This window comes from Euprymna scolopes, chromosome 15 (genome assembly GCF_053919585.1).
Source record: "Euprymna scolopes isolate OS-2025 chromosome 15, ASM5391958v1, whole genome shotgun sequence".
In the NCBI taxonomy this organism is placed as follows: domain Eukaryota; kingdom Metazoa; phylum Mollusca; class Cephalopoda; order Sepiida; family Sepiolidae; genus Euprymna; species Euprymna scolopes.
Genome location: NC_136496.1, coordinates 130876509 through 130896863, shown reverse-complemented (window position 1 = coordinate 130896863; position 20355 = coordinate 130876509). Strand labels below are relative to the sequence as shown.

General features: G+C 35.9%; 1 protein-coding gene across 1 annotated transcript in view; it reads left to right on the top strand.

Annotated features, from left to right (window-relative positions):
• Positions 1 to 20355, top strand: part of LOC145294148 (uncharacterized) — a 273376-nt gene that overhangs the window by 12938 nt on the left and 240083 nt on the right. The window contains exons 2-3 of the mRNA XM_080141253.1: positions 8970 to 9111; positions 19337 to 19423. Of these exons, the coding sequence (XP_079997379.1) occupies positions 8970 to 9111; positions 19337 to 19423 (229 nt within the window). The remainder of the gene's footprint in view (positions 1 to 8969; positions 9112 to 19336; positions 19424 to 20355) is intronic.

Below are 20355 nucleotides of genomic sequence, written 5' to 3'. Positions count from 1 at the left end.
CAGAATTAAATCTTTGAAAGTTGAACTTATACGTCACTAAATTATAGAAACTTTCCATTGCAGCAATTTAGTCATAAAATTTAGTCATAAAATTTAGTCATAAAATTTAGTCATAAAATAAAAGATTGATGGCAAAGTCGTACATTTAATGTTCAGGCGTCTAATACGTTCGCCATACATGTCGTGTTAAGTAGTATAATGATTGATTACAACAATATATGTATTTTAAAGCCTTGTGTCACATCGATTTTGAACTGTAAAAACAAACTTTGCTACACACACAAAAAAAACGATAAACAAAGGCAATATATGACATGAATTGTACAGTTATTTTATGTAAAGTTAGTTATGTGTATATGCTTATATAGTTTTATGCACAGAATTTACTCCTAAACTAATTAACTGATCATTATGAATTTTTGAACACACTATTAGGCAGAATAGATCCAAATGTTGCCTATATTTAGTTAAATTTAGTTTGATGCAAAGCAGATAAAAAGTGGATGGAATTTTTTGTGAGAATTCAGGAACTCTGACTTTTATGAAATTCTAACAATCAGTATTAGACATCAATCAATATTCTTCCAAATTTAAGTCCAATAGCTTTGTATCTCTCTTGCACTTAGTTCACCGGGTATCTTTGTAGATAGTCTTTTAAAATTCTTTTTAGTGAGTCCTGTTGGTCCTATAATCACTGGAATGATAGAGATCTTCCTAAGATTCCAGTTTCTTTTCATGTCATACATAAGACTTTGCTTATTTCGTTATCTTTCCTTCCAGGTCTTTTTAATTCAGTATCACTGAGGACACTGACTTCTACTAAGGTTGCTTCTTTCTCGTTGTAGGAATTGCATAGTCATATGACTTATTTCCAATTGTTCTTTTTGTGACATGTTCCCAGGACTTCTCTGCTGCTTCTCCTTTTTTTTTTTTTTTTACATGGAGATCACCACTTATCAAGGCCCGGAAGCCACTCAGGGATAAGGGTTATTGCGTGTACAGTAATCAATGAGATAGTATTGTAGTAATCAAAAGTATTGGAGATTTGATAGAGTGTCTTACTTAAGGGGGTGGTTTGTCAGGAATTTGTTTATGTTGGACTTGAAGACATCCAAGTTGTAGTCAGGTGAGAAACAGGCAAACGAAAGAGAGTTCCACAGTCGTGCACTTCTAAGAAAGAAGCTCTGCTCATGGAATCTACGTTTTGATTTAGGCACAGGTAAAGAGTGGGGAAAATTACTGACAGTAGTTTCAGCTAGACGGGTATTTTTCATGAAAGATTGGAGAGGGGGGAACAGAGATTGGAGCTCAGGCGAGCATTTGCCATGGAAATAACGATAGAACAAAGACAGGCTCGCAACGTCTCTTTTGTGGGAGAGAGGCTGCAGGGAAGGGAAAAGAGCATTCCCACTAAGCCACAAAGTCTATTTTGTACTCTGTCAAGGCAGGATAGGCTGTTTTTAGCAGCTCTTGCCCAGATGTGGCAGCAGTACTCCATCCTTGGATGTACTTTGCTTTTATACAGATAGAGAATTGCATCAGTAGTGAGATATCTTCTAGAGTGGTAGAAGGATCCCACCATTTTCCCAGTGTCCTTGGCAACAGACCTGATGTACGTGTTCCATTTCAGATCAGGAGTAAAGGTCAAGCCCAGAAGCTTGTCAAAACATGGAACCTCCCCCAAGACGAGAGCCATCCATTTCAATTGATGCCAGATAGGGATCAGAGCGTTGATGATGTAAAGATAGAAGCTTGGTTTTTTGATGTATTAAAAATAACCAGTCACCTTTTCCCCATTGTACCAGGCGCTCAAGATCAGAGGAGAGAGAATCAGAGAGAACTTTGTCATTTACAGCCTTTGATGTGTTGCCATAGATGGTCGTGTCATCAGCATAGATGTCAACGAATGATTTAAGTATGTGCTTTGGGAGGTCATTGATGTAGATCAGGAAGAGAGTTGGGCCCAGGATGGACCCCTGAGGGACTCCAGCATTAATACTGTGGGCCTCTGATTTCTGCCCATCAACCACTATTCTTATGAGCCTATCAGAGAGAAATGATTTAATGATTGAGAAAACATTTCCAGATATACCGTAGCTGGAAATCTTGTGAAGTAAGCCTTTATGCCATACCTTGTCGAATGCCTTTGATATGTCAAGAGCAATTGCCCTAGAAAGGAAGCCTTTGTCAAGAGATTCACTAATCCTATGAGATATAACCGTTAGCACAGCTGCTATAGATCTTGCGTAGCAGAAACCATATTTCATGTCACTAAGAAGGTTTCTGCTGAGGAGGTTGACTACTTCTTTATTTACTTACAGGAGACTTATTGGTCTGTACTGAGAGGTAGATGATTTTTCGCCTGAATTCTTAAATACAGGGCATACTGATGAGGTTTTCCAGGGTGTTAGAAAGCATTTCTCCTTAAGTCAACGCTTAAACAGTTTTGTAAGTATGGGGGCAAGTTCTGGTTGGAGCTTTTTCAGCACTATAACTGGAATGCGATCAGGGCCAGTTGCTTTACTGGAATCCAGGTTTTTGATTAGCTTGGTGACCTCACGCACAGATATTTGTATGTTGCATAGCGTGTTTTCTGTTATAGGAGGAAATACAGGGAGTTGATAGCCTTTGTCGCATAGGGTAGAATTAGCTGCAAAGTTCTTGGCAAATAGTTTGGCTTTGTCTGATGCTGACGAGATGACCTCAGGTCCATTGATGATGGTTGGGATATAACGCACGCTTCTGTTCAGGATCCTGTTTGCTATTTGCCAGAACTGGTGGGAACCAAGCCGTTTATCAGCTACTTTGGATTTAACAGACTGGGCATATAGCTCTCTTGCATGTTTTATTACTCTTTTACAGTGATTGCTGGCATTCCTAAAAGCAGATTTAGTCTCAGTACATCTATTACGTTGGTAGCTATGGAAAAAGTGATTTCTGTGTGTGATAGCAGCAACACATTCTGGGGAGAACCATGGCTGGCTGGTAGGTTTTGTTGGAATTTTTTGAATAGTATGAATCGGTCTATACCTACAATTAACCATTCGGTCAGGTCCGATGCTATAGAGGACACATCCTTTTTAAACATGGAATGCAGAGGTAGATCAGATATGAATGTACGGAAGCTATCCCAGTCAGCCATAGATTATTGATATACAGTACAGTGAAGAGGAATGTCTGAGGACTTATTACATTTCATTTTTATCTTAACTGACACAACAGAGTGGTCGGAGGATCCCAGAGGAGATAGAATGGAACTTGAACATAGCTCAGAGGAAGTTGTGAGAAAAAGGTCTAGAAGGCTTGCATACTGACCGGTAGTATTGGGCACACGGGTGGGTTCGTGAACAATCTGAGTAAGGTCATAGGCAATGGCAAAATCATGACAGAACCTCCCCTCATCATCAGTCTTATTTGAGTGGGTCAGCCATTCCACATTATGGACATTGAAGTCATCGCAAGTGTGAATGTTAGCCAAAGTATCAGCAGACAGGATGTGGTCAATTTTCTCAGATATGCTCTTAAAGATATTAACTCCACTGTTGTGAGGGTGATAGAGGGCAAATATAAATGCAGTCGTGTAAGCTAGTGCAACCTGGAAGCACATATAAGGTAAATTAGTGTCTTCTCTGTAGATATCCCTACCACATGGAAAGCCATCTTTAATGTAGGCACATACTCCATGGCTATGGCGATCTTAGAGGTCAGATTTAGATGTTAAGTTAGAGTATCCCTTAATTATGAACTCATCTAGGAAGTGGTCGGCCCTATTCCAGTTTCACTTAGAAAGAATATGTCCGGTTTTGTCTCCTGTAATTGTGTTTCAACCTCTGGAAGGTTGGAACGAAGACCCCTGATGCTAGAGAAGGAGATATAGTAGTAGGGGTTTACGTTGGAGGATGGGGTTCTAGGTTTATTCGTGTTTTTTTTTTCTGGAGATTTGTCATGTTGAGGTTTTGGTATGTGATGTCATTGTGATCGTTTACAATGAATCATTTACTATGTTATATACACAACTATAAAACAATGTATATCCGCCGAGTGCCAAACGTTTTCCAAACGTAAGTATCCTGTTGTATGTGAGAGAAACAGCATATGCTTCACCTGTACTCTTGTATAGCTGCAAGATGTGCTCGACAATGGAATACGGAAACAACACAATCCTATCTGTAACGCATTGAATGATGAAAATTGCGGGTCTGACTGTAAAGTCTGCCAGGCTGACAACAGTCTTAACTGATACGGTCAGGTCACCAGCCGGCAGGTATCCAAAAAGCACCAAAGTGTGTCCCACATCAATGTCGATGTCCTCAAACCATAGGTAGACTGCTGCAGACACGGAAGAGATTAGTTGATGACGACCTGATCTTAGTGGACAGCATATGTATATAAAAAAAAAAAAATATGCAAAATAATAACAAATAGAAAACATTTCTTTAAAACGTTTAACTTACTCTTGCTGCTGCTACTACTACTACTAGTAATAATAATAATGATAATAATAATAATCAGAAGAAGAAGAAGAAGAAGAAGAAGAACAACAACAACAACAACAACAAAAAGCTTTTATATAGTCGTTTGGCAAGTAAAGCAACAGTGCCTGTTTTATTTGTATATTTCGGTGAAAGTCGAAATTGATTCAGCTTCCTCCCTTCATAGTCGCAACTTCTTACGCAATCTTCAGACAATTATTCTTAAAAAGAATTGTATTAGCTGTTGTTGTTGTTGTTGTTGTTGTTGTTACTCTTGTTCATCATCATCATCATCATCATCATCATCATCATCATCATCATCACATGTCCCATCGAATATCTACATCTATAATATATTTGTGATGTCTGTCTGTCCGGGGATACAGTTAAAAACAAAGCCTTATACCAAGATTAAAAACTGCAATGCTAGTATTAATCCTTAATTTGTACATTAGTAATTATTTTATTCTATTCAATTCACGGTATGAATATTTAAAATTATAGGAAATAAAATAAAAAGAAATAAAAATGGCAATATCGCGTTCATGGATGGGAGCAGGAGTTGTAATTCGTTCCAGAACAACAACGAGATTACCTGTCAGCATAAAATAGAGACTTAAAACATAGAAAAAGATTTATAATATCTATTAGTCTTAAAATTTGTTATCAAAATCACAAATGACAAAGCAGAAACATTCCTTTACTCGTGACATCAGTAATTCAAAAACAATGGATATAAGTATAAACTATTATTAAAACAATTTTTTAATAATATTTTTAAAAAGGAATTTGTGTTAAAAAATGGATCAAATATAATTCGGTCAGCAGCTGACATCAATCCGTCTAAACAATTGTTATTTAAGAGAAGGGAGTAGGGATTCCACAGGAAAAGGAATCTGCTAGACAGGCAGACAAGTTGAAGGCAACAGATTAAGCGTTGAGTTCTCCTGTAGCAGATGTTTCCCTGGTTCTACTTTCGCTTTTTCTCGGTCACATGCTATTTATTTTTTATAGTATTTCCAAGTTAAAATCAGTTTTTTACGATATTTTTGTTTATTAAATCGTTAGGCATCGTAATTTACTAGAATAAATCTTCAACTTTTGAAATCAAATAAAAAATGAAACTTTTACTTGATTAAATAATTCGAAATAAAATAATGATTTTTGTTTTAATTTAATTATTTTTATTATACAATAATCTATATCAGTTTGAAATATCTTAAACAGTAAAAAAAAACAAAAAAACAAAACAAAACATTGTTGATGACTGTTTTGACAGAAAAAGTCCACTGATGTTGGTCCGCTGTAGAATAGGGGCATGTGACCGAGAAAAAGCGAAAGTAGAATCAGGGAGACATCTGCTACAGGAGAACCAAGAGTTGATCTGAGAATTGTTAGTTCATTCATGAAAGAAATCAAGGAGCATAAAATTGCCCTTTTTTTTATGAAACAAAACCAGTTGTCTTATTGCCTCTGTCAAGGGACATAACTCATGGCTTAATCAGACAATCGATAAAATTAGTTATGCCAGTTCATTTGTTTACCCACCATAGTCGATAAAAATGCTACATTTTTCAAGCATTGATAAAGCAATATTTTTATATCGCACTAAAATGTATTTACATCACGAGTTTCTTGTATATTGTTTAGTGACATTTGTTTTTTAGTGTGAGTGAAGAGAAAATGAAAATGTTTTACATTGTGCTGGTGCTGCATTGCTCTCCCCTCACAGGGAGGTCTAATATCTTACAAGTCATGACCAAATAAAATATGTGGACATTTAAAAAAATGCCCCATGTTTCCCACGTTCAACTACTGCAATCTTCTGTAATTAAGGCAGTCATTTCATAATCATCTCCACGGCTGAATTCTCGCTGGAATTAAAGTTAGATACAACACGCCAACAGTTGTTGGCTAGTTTATCACAAAAGTTTATTGAAAAAAAGCAAAACATAAACTTGTATGTATGTATGTATGTGTGTGTGTGTGTGTGTGTGTGTGTGTGTGTGTGTGTGTGTGTGTGAAAGAGAGAGAGAGAGATTGTGGGGTATATGGTTAGAAAAGAAGAAAAAAAAAGAAAGAAACGTACCGGACGTATCTGCATCGCTCTTTGGGAAAGAAGAAGGAAAGGATGGCCAGCGCATTTGTATATGCGAAGGGCATCTTGGGAAGGCAGAGCATGATGGGAGAAGCTATTTTTTTTTTTTTTCCTGTTTCTTCCTTTTTTTTCTAGACAGGAGGATATAAAAGCAGGGAAAAATTCCCTGGAGATGCAGAGAGAAAAGAGTCGTGAACATCTCTTGAAAAGAATTTTGTATTGCTGTCGTTCGGATTGTGCGGTGTGACATTGGTGGCGAGAGGCCAGGTGTGATCGATTGGAAAAGAAGAGGGCAGAAACGTGCTGTTGACGAGAGAGTGACTCACTCCTTCCTGAACCCCAGAACCGAATCCTGATTATAACCCTAGAGAGATAGAGAGGGGGGGGGGAGATGAGAGAGATAAATCTCGCTATATCAAGCCAACTTTGTCCTGTTGTCTCCAGTTTTAGGGACGGCACTCAACACGTTTTTCCTCATCCAAGTACTCATGTCATCAGCTAAGGAAGCAGAAGAAAGCTTTACTCACAAATCACATGGTACGAGCGAATCTCAATCAACATTTTTCAAGAGAATGCCTTGAGCCTGGTCTTGGCCTGCCAAGCCAACACAACATCTGATGAAACTTTCTGATCTTCTAAATAAAGGTTGTTGTTTTTTTTAAATTTGTTAATTGCCAAAAGAAAAAATTTTGAATAAAACGGCAAAAAAAATAAGTGTTTTCATTTTTAATTTTGTTAAAATTTCAATTTTGGAGTCATTGCATTTTTTTTTTATTATATTGTAAACTAGCATGGGCGCCCGGCGTTGCCCGGGTGTTTGGATGTGTATGTTGAGCAAAAAAAAAAAAAAAAAAGTGGTAGAAGGAAGGTAGGTTCGAACCCGTACCGCAAAGGAGGAAAAGAACGGAGTAAAACCTAACATTTATGCTGTTACGACCACCGCAAAACCGGAAGCAACATTTTTTTAAATTAAGACTAAACAATCTAAAGGAGAGGATAACTTTAAAAAATATTGGCGAAAAAAAGTGACCCCCCCCCCTGTAGAAAAGTGCCTAGTTGAAGGGGAAGATATTAATGTTTTTAGCCAATTTTTCGATATTTGTCATATGAAAGATCGAACTTTAAAACAATACTGATCTTGGTAAAATACGTCGCCTCTATTGAAAGTTTAAGGCAGACATGCAAACAGACATACATACATACATTTATATATTGGTAACTACAAATTTTCGACCCAAACTGATGAAAAAGCTTGCCCTATCTCTGAATACCTTTTATATAAAATTTCAAATATATAGACCAGAAATTGTCTGAGTAATTTGGAAAAGACCGCAGAGGTCAATTTTTTTTAACGTTGACCCCTATTATGACCTCTTACAATTTCTTGTTTTAGGCTCAAATCAAGTTATTAAGTTAGATCCATGTCCAAGGAACCTATACCGAAAATTTCAAGTGCGTAGACCCAAAACGTCGGAGGAGTTTGGTAGAGTTCTCAAAGGTCAAATCGTTGAACTTTGACCCCTTAATCGCCAAATTTCTGGCCAAAAAAAAATCACATCGATTTTCCCAAATCTCAGTACCCTCTATATCAAATCTCGAGTCTGTAGGCTAAAAATTGACAGAGTTATTGCGTAGGGAAATGTACACAGACACACAGATACACAGACACACAGACACATTCACTATTATAGATATATAGATAATTGTTTATACAACAGAAGGAGAAAAACCGATAATTAATGAAAATTTTGAATTTTGCTAGTTATATAAAGTTAGGCATTTATATATTTGTATTTACAGGATCCACTCCTAAACTAATTAACCGATCATTATGAATTTTGAACACATATGCGTAAGGGGTCGTAATGTGTGTTATATTTACTTAGTTTAGTTGTATACAAAATGAGTAAAAAGAAGATGGAAACCTTTTATGGAAATTCAGAGATGTCTAATTTTTGTTCAATTTTAACAATAGATTTTAAACATTGATTAATAAATATTAACAATAGATTTTAAACATTGATTAATAAATATTAACAATAGATTTTAAACATTGATTAATAAATATTAACAATAGATTTTAAACATTGATTAATAAATATTAACAATAGATTTTAAACATTGATTAATAAATATTAACAATAGATTTTAAACATTGATTAATAAATATTAACAATAGATTTTAAACATTGATTAATAAATATTAACAATAGATTTTAAACATTGATTAATAAATATTAACAATAGATTTTAAACATTGATTAATAAATATTAACAATAGATTTTAAACATTGGTTAATAAATATTAACAATAGATTTTAAACATTGATTAATAAATATTAACAATAGATTTATTAATTTCCTCAATTTCGTTTACTTTTTTCTCCTGAAAATGATAGGAAAAAATGTTCCCGCCTGAAGATGGCGAAATGGTATTGAAACATAAAATGGCAATTTCTGAGTTTTATTCATCCATTACTTACGGATTCCAGTTGGAGAATAAATACAAACATGAGAAGACAAATGCGGATATCATGGCAGGTAAGATTGATTTGAATGTTACTATTTTTATTTTTATTGCTAATATTAATATTATTACTATTTTTATTTTTATTGCTAATATTAATACTATTACTATTTTTATTTTTATTGCTAATATTAATACCATTACTATTTTTATTTTTATTGCTAATATTAATACCATTATTATTTTTATTTTTATTGCTAATATTAATATTATTACTATTTTTATTTTTATTGCTAATATTAATACTATTACTATTTTTATTTTTATTGCTAATATTAGTACTGTTAGTATTTTTATTTTTATTGCTAATATTAATACCATTACTATTTTTTTTATTGCCGATATTAATACTATTACTATTTTTATTTTTATTGCTAATATTAATACTGTTAGTATTTTTATTTTTATTGCTAATATTAATACCATTACTATTTTTTTTATTGCCGATATTAATACTATTACTATTTTTATTTTTATTGCTAATATTAATGCCATTACTATTTTTATTTTTATTGCTAATATTAATATAATTACTATTTTTATTTTTATTGCTAATATTAATATTATCACTATTTTTCTTTTTATTGCTAATATTAATACTATTACTATTTTTCTTTTTATTGCTAATATTAATACTATTAGTATTTTTATTTTTATTGCTAATATTAATATTATTACTATTTTTATTTTTATTGCTAATATTAATACTATTACTATTTTTATTTTTATTGCTAATATTAATATTATTACTATTTTTATTTTTATTGCTAATATTAATATTATTACTATTTTTCTTTTTATTGCTAATATTTATATTATTACTATTTTTTTTTTTATTGCTAATATTAATACTATTACTATTTTTATTTTTATTGCTAATATTAGTATTATTACTATTTTTATTTTTATTGCTAATATTAATACTATTACTATTTTTATTTTTATTGCAAATATTAATATTATTACTATTTTTCTTTTTATTGCTAATATTTATATTATTACTATTTTTTTTTTGCTAATATTAATGCCATTACTATTTTTATTGCTAATATTAATACTATTACTATTTTTATTTTTATTGCTAATATTAATATTATTACTATTTTTATTTTTATTGCTAATATTAATATTATTACTATTTTTCTTTTTATTGCTAATATTTATATTATTACTATTTTTTTTTTTATTGCTAATATTAATACTATTACTATTTTTATTTTTATTGCTAATATTAATACTATTACTATTTTTATTTTTATTGCAAATATTAATATTATTACTATTTTTATTTTTATTGCTAATATTTATATTATTACTATTTTTTTTTTGCTAATATTAATATTATTACTATTTTTATTTTGCTAATATTAATGCCATTACTATTTTTATTGCTAATATTAATACTATTACTATTTTTATTTTTATTGCTAATATTAATATTATTACTATTTTTATTTTTATTGCTAATATTAATACCCCTACTATTTTTATTTTTATTGCTAATATTAATTCTATTACTATTATTTATTATTATTTCTTATACATTATTATTATTACTGGAACTATTAATAACATTATTGATTTTATTAATACTAGTGCTACTTGCTAATATTACTATTAGGAGTATTTATTTCATGTGGGGGTCACCACTTATCAAGCCCTGGAGGCCCCTCGGGGATAAGGGTTATTACATGTACAATAATCAATGGTACGATATCGTAGTAATCGTTAGTAATGGAGATCTGATAAATGTCTTACTTAAGGAGGCGGTTTATCAGGAATTTGTTTATGTTGGACTTGAAGACATCAAAGTTGTAGTCAGGTGGGAAACAGGCAAATGAAAGAGAGTTCCGCAGACGTGCATTTCTAAGAAAGAAGTTTTGTTCATGGAATCTACATTTTGATTTAGGCACAGAATAAGTGTGGGGAAAATTAATGACAGCGGTTTCAGCTAGATGGGTGTTTTTCATGAAAGATTGGCAAAGGGGGAACAGGGATTGGAGCTCAGACGAACACTTGCCATGGAAATAACGATAAAACAAAGACAGGCTCGCAACGTCTCTTCTATGAGAAAGAGGTTGCAGGGAAGAGAAAGGGGCATCTCCCACTAAGTCACAAAGTCTATTTTGTACTCTGTCAAGGCAGGATAGGCTGTTTTTAGAAGCTCCTGACTAGATATGGTAACAGTACTCCATCCTTGGACGTACTTGGCTTTTATATAGATAGAGAATTGCATCAACAGTGAGATATCTTCTGGAGCGGTAGAAGGATCCCACAATTTTTCCAGCGATATTGGCAACAGATTTGATGTACGTGTTCCATTTCAGATCAGGAGTGAAGGTTAATCCAAGAAGCTTGTCAAAACATGGAGCCTCCCCAAGACGAGAGCCATCCATTTCAGTAGATGCCAGATGGGGATCAGAGCATTGATGATGTAAAGATAGAAGCTTGGTTTTAGATGCATTAAAGGTAACCAGCCACCTCTTCCACCACTGTATTATGCGCTCAAGATCAGAGGAGAGAAAATCAGAGAGAACTTTGTCATTTACGGCCTTTGATGTGTTGCCATAGATGGTTGTGTCATCAGCATAGATGTCAACAAATGATTTCAGTATGTGTTTTGAGAGATCATTGATGTAGATTAGGAAGAGAGTTGGGCCCAGGATGGACCCCTGGGGGACTCCAGCATTAATATTGTGGGCCTCTGATTTCTGCCCATCAACCACTACTCTTATGAACCTATCAGAAAGAAATGATTTAATGATTGAAAAAACATTTCCAGTTATACCGTAGCTTTCGCCAAAATATTTGGGACCATAATTAACCATGCTCTAGTCCATCACCTTACAGATGCTGAGCTTCTGGCTGACAAACAATATGAATTTAGACAAGCCCGTTCCACAGCAGACATCCTCACTGTAATCTCTGAACCTATATACCATTCACTGGACAAAGCCGGGGAGGGCAGAGCGGTAGCTCTAGATATATCTAAGGCTTTTGAAAGGGTATGGCATGTGGGTCTCTTCAGGAAAATCAGATCATACGGTATCACTGGTAGAATATTTAACATAATTAAATCCTTCTTAGGTAATAGAAAAATCCAGGTTGTCCTCGACGGTCGTACATCTGAACAATATGATATAAATGCGGGAGTGCTCAGGGGTCTATCCTTGGACCTCTACTGTTCCTGATATTCATTAATGACCTCCCCGACAAAATTGCCTCTGAGATGGGTATATGTGCTGATGACACAACACTCTATAACAGGCATGACAAGAAAACAAATGAACACATATCTAAAGAAATGGCAGAAACACTAGAGGATGACCTCCAATCTGTAGTGGAATGGGGACAAAAATGGATGGTCATATTCAATGCTGCCAAGACTAAACTCGTTTCCTTCAATAATTACAAGAAACCTTCTCTACCACCAAGAGCAATGGCCAGTGACTCTTTATCTGAGAGTACATCTTTCAAACTGCTTGGCCTAACGTTCACAGGAAACATGAGTTGGAACAATTACATTGAAAGCATTGCCAGGGCCGCTGCAAAGAAGGTGGGCTCTCTCTACCGCGCTAGAAAACTACTAACACCTGAAAGTATCCTGTACCTCTATAAGGCCACCATTCGCCCATGTATGGAGTATTGCTGTCACATTTGGGCTGGTGCATCTGCTACTAGTCTCTCGCTCCTAGACAAGGTTCAAAAGAGAGTTGCAAACCTGATAGGCCCTGAACTGGCATCTAAGCTTCAGCCTCTATCCCATCGACGAAATGTTGCATCCCTCTGCCTGTTCTACAAGTATTTTAATGGTGAATGCTCTGGCGAATTGCAGACACTTGTGCCCCCACAACGTAGACACCCTTGACAAACCCGACAGGCAGCTAAATCCCACCCCAATGCAGTAGAGATCCCTAGATGTAAAAGATCTTTCTACTCCAGTAGTTTCTTCCCCAGAACCGCTAGACTCTGGAATTCCATTCCAGGTCCCTACTTCCCCAACTGTACTGACGTGCAGAAGTTCAAGTGTAACGTGAACCGACATCTTGCTGCCCAAATCCCAACATAGTGCCCCAGTAGTTGCTTCCCCTGATAGTAGCCCCCTACATCAAAGTGGCAATGTGCCTTATTTGGGGTGAGAATGTAATAAACAATAAAAAAAAATTTTTAAATCTTGTGAAGTAGGCCCTTATGCCATACCTTATCAGAGGCCTTGTCCTAGAAAGGAAGCCTTTGTCGAGAGATTCACTAATCCTATGAGATATAACCGTTAGCACATCTGCTGTTGATCTAGCAGAACGGAAACCATATTGCATGTCACTAAGGTTATTTCTGCTGAGGTGGTTGACTACTTCTTTATTTAATATAGATTCCAGCAACTTACACATGAAACACAGGAGACTTATTGGTCTGTACTGAGAGGGAGATGACTTTTCACCTGAATTCTTAAATACAGGACATACTGATGAGGTTTTCCAGGGTGTTGGGAGGCACTTCTCCTTAAGACAACGCTTAAACAGTTTTGTAAGTATGGAGGCAAGTTCTGGTTGAAGCTTTTTCAGCACTATAATTGGAATGCCGTCAGGGCTAGTTGCTTTACTGGAATCAAGGTTCTTGATTAGCTTGGCAACCTCACACACAGATATTTGTATGTTGCATAGCGTGTTGTCTGTTATAGCAGGAAATACAGGGAATTGATGGCCTTGGTCGCATAGGGTAGAATTAGTTGCAAAATTCTTGGCAAATAGTTTGGTTTTGTCTGATGCTAACGAGATGACCTCAGGTCCATTGAGAAGGGTTGGGATAGAACACACGCTTCTGTTCAGGATCCTGTTTGCTACTTGTTAGAACTGGTGGAAACCAAGCCGCTGCTCAGCTACTTTGGATAAAACGGACTGAGCATATAGCTCTCTTGCATTTTTTATTACTTTTTACATTGGTTACTGGCAGTCCTGAAAGCAGCTTTAGTCTAAGTACATCTATTACGTTGGTAGCTTTGGAAAAAGTGATTTCTGTGCGCGATGGCAACAGCACATTCTGAGGATAACTATGGCTGGCTGTTAGGTTTTTGTTGAAATTTTTTGGATGGTATGAATCGGTCTATACCTACAATTAACCATTCGGTTAGGTCTGATACTATAGAGGTCACATCCTTTTTACACATGGAATGGAGAGGTAGATCAGATATAAATGTATGGAAGCTATCCCAGTCAGCCATAGAGTATCGATATACTGTATGGTGGAGAGATACGTCTGAAGACTTGTTGCATTTCATTTTTATCTTATCTGACACAACAGAGTGATCGGAAGATCCCAGAGGAGATAGAACGGAACACGAACATAGCTCACGGGGAGTTGTGAGAAAAAGGTCTAGAAGGCTTGCATACTGACCTGTAGTATCGGGCGCATGGGTGGGTTCGTGAACAATCTGAGTGAGGTCATAGACAATGGAGAAATCATCACAGAATCTCCCCTCATCATCTGCCTTGTTCGAATGGGTCAGTCATTCCACATTATGGACATTGAAGTCACCACAAATGTGAATGTTAGCTGAAGGATGAGCAGACAGGATATGGTCAACTTTTTCAGATATGCTCTTAAAGATTGTAACTTCGCTGTTGTGGGGGCGATAGAGGGCAAATATAAATGCAGTGGTGTAAACAAGGGCAACCCAGAAGCACATATAAGGTAAATTAGTGTCTCCTCTGGAGATATCCCTACCGCATGGGAAGCCATCTTTAATGTAGGTGCATATTCCCATGCCCATGGCGATCCTGGGGGTCAGATTTAGATGTTAAGTTAGAGTATCCTTTAATTATGAACTCGTCTAGGCAAGTGGTCGGCCCTATGCCAGTTTCGCTTAGGAACAATATGTCCGGTTTCGTCTCCTGCAATTGGGTTTCAACCTCTGGAAAATTGGGACATAGACCTCTGATGTTAGAGAAGGAGACATGGTAGTAGGGGTCTACATTGGAGGATGGGGTTCTAGGTTTGTTCGTTTTTTTTTTTTTTTTTTTTTTTTTTATTACATTTTCACCCCAAACAAGGCAAATTGCCACTTTGGTGTAGGGGGCTACTATCAGGGGCAACAACTACTGGGGTACTATGTAGGGATTTGGGCAGCAAGGTGTCTGGAGATTACTAATAGTATTACTAATACTATTATTATTATTAGTAGTAGTAGTAGTAGTAGTAGTAGTAGTAGTAGTAGTGTAACATGGTTACTACACTTTAGCCGTGTCGTTACATTTTAACCACTTGGACCCACACGTTGCATGGTATCGTGACAATGGAAAAAATGAAATAAATAAAAATCCGACTCAGCATTTTTCAAGTGCAAATGAAATACATTTATATTAACTTTTCAAGTGTAACATGTGCCTTTTTGAAAGTCTCTCTCCCCACCACCTGACGCCAACCATAGTCAGCGCTTTCTCGCCATCGACTTCACACTTCCACACTTTGCTTCTGTTTTTTGTTCAACCACGTGCTGGCTTTTCTTCTTTTTCCTGTTACATCAACACGTGTACACTTGCTTAATTTGCATATGTGCAAAGATGGCTGCTTCCAATATTTTTGCTAGTCAGTTTTCATAGACTACTGCTGTCATGCGTCCATCTTCCCCAGTTCTTTGCTTCTCTTTTTTGCTAGAGTATGTGCTGTCCATCTTTCTCTTTTTTTTTCTCCTCCTCCCATGATGTCAGCATGTGCACACTTTTTTAATTTGCATATATGCTAAGACGGCTGCTGCTAATATTTTCGATAGTCAGCCACCCTACAGCTACTGCTGATTTTCTCATATGTGCATATATGCACCCTATGTTACAATACTACAATTATTACGGTTTTATTATTATTACTGCTACTACTATTATTATCATTATTATTATTACTGGTGCTACTACTTCAACTACAAGCTGTCATGGACTACTGAGTAGTGTAGGATGCTTGGGGATTGTGTCAAAAATCAACAACCAGAATTTAAATGCACTTCTCAAAAACCAAGCTGTAGTATCCACCTATAAAAGAGATTCTTTTTTTTAATTCCATTTTCACCCCACAATAAGCAGCTTACAATAAGAGGTTCTGACGATGTCTATGATACCCAGATTTAAATTCGCCTTTGACAAAACATTCAGACATTATGTAGATATACATTTCTTTCTGTCCATTCGCATGGCTTATTGTAATTTTCTGTTATTTTTTTGACAATAAATTTGATTTCATTCATTTATTTACATGTGTGTGTGTGTGTGTGTGTGTGTGTGTGTGTGTGTGTGTGTGTGTGTGTGTGTGTGTGTGTGTGTGTGTGTGTGAGTCAGTCTGCGTGTGAATGCATATATGCATACTATAATATGGGGACAAATCTGGAGTAAGCATAAATGGATGTCAAACCTATTGCGGTTGTCAAGGAATTGGGTTTCTTTGGTGGAGGAAGTGCTGGCGTGGTTGCAAGACTTAATAATTAATTGAATGAGTTCAGTGAAATTTTTTTTTTTTTTATTCAATTTTCACCCCAAACAAGGCACAGTGCCACTTTGAAGAAGGGGGGTACTATTAGGGACTTAATTAGCGGGGTCATTATGAAGGGAGATGAGTAGAAAGATGTTTGTTAACATTACACTTGAACTTCTGCATATCATTGCAGTTGGGAAAGCAGAATCCCGGAAGGGAGTTCCAAAGACCCGCAGTTCTGGGGAAGAAACTATTGGAGTAAAAGGCTTTCTTGCACCTAGGGATCTCTACTGTAAAGGGATGAGACTTAGTAGCTTGTCCGGTTTGTCGGGGGTAGTTACGTTGGGGAGGTACAAGTGTTTGAAGTTCGTCAGAGCATTCACCATTGAAGTATTTGTAGATCAGGCAGAGGGATGCAACATCTCGTCGATGGGACAGAGGCTGAAGCCTAGATGACAGTTCAGGACCTATCAGGTTGGCGACTCTCTTTTGAACCCTGTCCAGGAGCGAGAGACAAGCAGCAGATGCACCAGCCCAGATGTGACAACAGTACTCCATACATGGGCGAATGGTTGCCTTATAGAGGTATAGGATACTGTCAGGCGTAAGTAGTTTTCTAGCACGGTAGAGGGAGCCAACCTTCCTTGCAGCAGCCCTGGCAATGCTCTCAATGTATCTATTCCAGTTCATATTCCCTGTAAACGTTAGGCCGAGGAGTTTAAAAGAAGTACTTTCAGGCAATGTGTTCTTGGCCATTGCTATTGGTGGTAGAGAAGGTTTCTTGTAGTTATTGAAGGAAACAAACTTAGTCTTAGCAGCATTGAATGTGACAAACCATTTTTGTCCCCATTCCACTACGGATTGGAGGTCATCCTCTAGAGTTTCTGCCATTTCCTTGGATATGTGCTCATTTGTTTTTCCCTCATATCTGTTATAGAGAGTGGTGTCATCGGCAAATATACCCATCTCCGAAACAATTTTACCAGGAAGGTCATTTATGAATATCAGGAATAATAGAGGTCCAAGGATAGACCCCTGAGGTACTCCCGCATTTATATCATATTGTTTGGATGTACGACCGTCGAGGACAACTTTGATTTTTCTATTACTTAAGAAGGATTTAATTACATTATGAATTCTTCCAGTGATTCCATATGATCTAATTTTCCTTAGAAGAACATCGTGCCATACCCTGTCAAAAGCCTTAGATATATCAAGGGCCACCGCTCTACTTTCCCCCGTTTTATCCAATGAACGGTATATACGTTCAGAAACTACAGTTAAGATATCTGCTGTTGAACGGGCGTGCCTGAATCCATATTGTTTGACAGTCAGGAGTTTAGCAGCTATTAGGTGCTGGACTAGGGCTTGATTAACTAAAGACTCAAATATTTTGGCGAAAAGCGGGAGGAGGCTAATGGGGCGATAATTTAGTGGGTCAGTTCTTTCACCAGAATTCTTGAAGACTGGTACCACAGAGGCGGTTTTCCAGCAGTCGGGAAAACAAGATTCGTTGAGGCATTTATTGTAAAGTTTGGACAGAACTGGAGCAACCTCGGCAGAGCATTTTTTTAATAGCACAGCCGGGATGAGATCTGGTCCACATGCTTTTGAGGTGTCTAGGTTTTTTATAATAGCATGTACCTGAGAAGGGTGATTTTTAAATCGTCTAGTGTGGCGTCTGTTCGCAGAGGAAAATCAGGGAGTGAGTGGTGTACCAAGTTCAGTGTGGAGTTTGAGGCAAACCGACTGGCAAGCAGATTAGCCTTGTCAGTTACCGTGCAAGCAACCTCATGATTGTTTGATAGTGGGGGAATAGTTGACTGTCCATTATTTACTACGCTGTTGTAGATTTTCCAAAAATCCCAGGTTCCTAATTTCTGTGCTTCGATGCGTTTTGAAATTCTGCGTTTACTAACCAGCAGACAAAGGGAAGAGTCTATCAGACATGTGTATACAATGTGATGATGTATAAAAGTGAAACCTGATGAGTGAATGTTGAGGATATGCAGTGCATGGAGATCATCATCATCATCATCATCATTGCCGTATGAATCTGATGATTGTATTGTTTGCATTGGTTTCCCCGATATTTTCTAGTTAGTATTTTTTCTAGAAAGACATCAGGTACTCATAGGAGAACTGGGAGCTTAAGGAGGCTTATTGCCACCCAAATCCCATTGAAAGTCAATAGTCATTGTCAGTTAGAAATCAGTGGTAAACGGCTGTTGTGATAACACAAATTCATTTGTAAAGGTTATTGAAAGAGATGGAGAGTACTTGACTGCAGAAGCCAGTTGACACTGACATTTACTAATTCTGAGAGAAAAGAAAGAAAAGAAATCGAAACTGTTAATGGGATTTGAATTTCAACATTTGATGATGATGATGATGATGATGATGATGATGATGATGATGATGATGATGATGAATTATTTTTTTTAATCCTTTGAGATGATGTTTCATAATTTTTGGATTCATTAGGATAACAGTTTGCAAAAAGAATGAATATATAGATAATGATGATGATGCTTTTGATGCTGTTGCTGTGTTTGTTTGATGATGATGATGATGATGATGATGATGATGATGATGATGATTTTTTCCCAAAACTATAAATATACTTTTAGAAGAAAAAAGTTACAAGACTAGGTTTGGAATAAATCCAGTAAACAATAGACGATTTGTTCAGAATATGAACACTTTATATTCAAACGTTTTAAAAACAGTTGATTTAATGTCCTTCCCTCCCCCCTCCCTCTGTCTTTTTATTTTCTTTGTTAGTCGCCTACAACAATCATCTGCGAGGATTTGTGATTCTTGACACGCGGGGAATCGTCACCTGTCGGCTAAACAGAATCGGATCCAAAGGTAAATTACCAATCTCCTAAATCACACTCTTTTTTTGATTTATTTTAAAGCGATAAATTTCCCGTGTTAAAACTTGCTTTAATGAAAGCTTTAGCAGTTTCCATTGAATGTCAAGGAATTCGTGGCAGAAGTTAAAACTAGCTGACCAGTGTCCCGGAGTTGCCTGGAAAATTAGATTATCTCAAGAAATTTCATGTTTCAACCGTTTACTATTGAATTATTTATTGCTTATGCTTGTCCTCAACAAACACACACCTCACAATGCTAATACAAAACAGCAACCAGAAAAGTAAAAAAATAATGTGTTTAATGTACAATATATAAATACGTATTTCCTTAATGGAAACTGTAATTTAGGATGTCAAAACTATAAAATGTGATTATCATGAAATGATTGAATCGCTGGCAGCTATGTCAAAATAGAGAGAAAGAGACAGGAGTGATATAGAAAATGTGGCAATACGTCCATTCAATTTGTGCGGTTAATAAGGTAAATCGTATTTCAAACAGGACTGTGACAGAGGAAAGGAAACCGCTTGATCGTGTAGTGTTTAAAATATTACAGAGTTTAAGAAAATGCTTAAATGTGATGGATTGAATGATAAAAAAAAGTCTCACTATTATTGTAGATGACAACCCTTCAGATACTTATTATTGTTTGCTTATATGCGCATATTTTAACAACTCTGGGATAAAAAAGAAAAAATATTTCAGAAATTACTACTACTACTACTACTGTTACTTGAGATTATTAGAAACCATTCTATTCTTAAAATAGTGTTCTGGATACAATTTTGGAGTATGTGGTGTTTGAGTGTCATGCTAAATATGTTACTTTCAGGTACTAGCATAATTGGGGGTGCTGTGAATACATTTGGTCCTAAATAAGAGGACTTATGCATAAAAAGGCATTTCCTTCTTCTTACAACTAC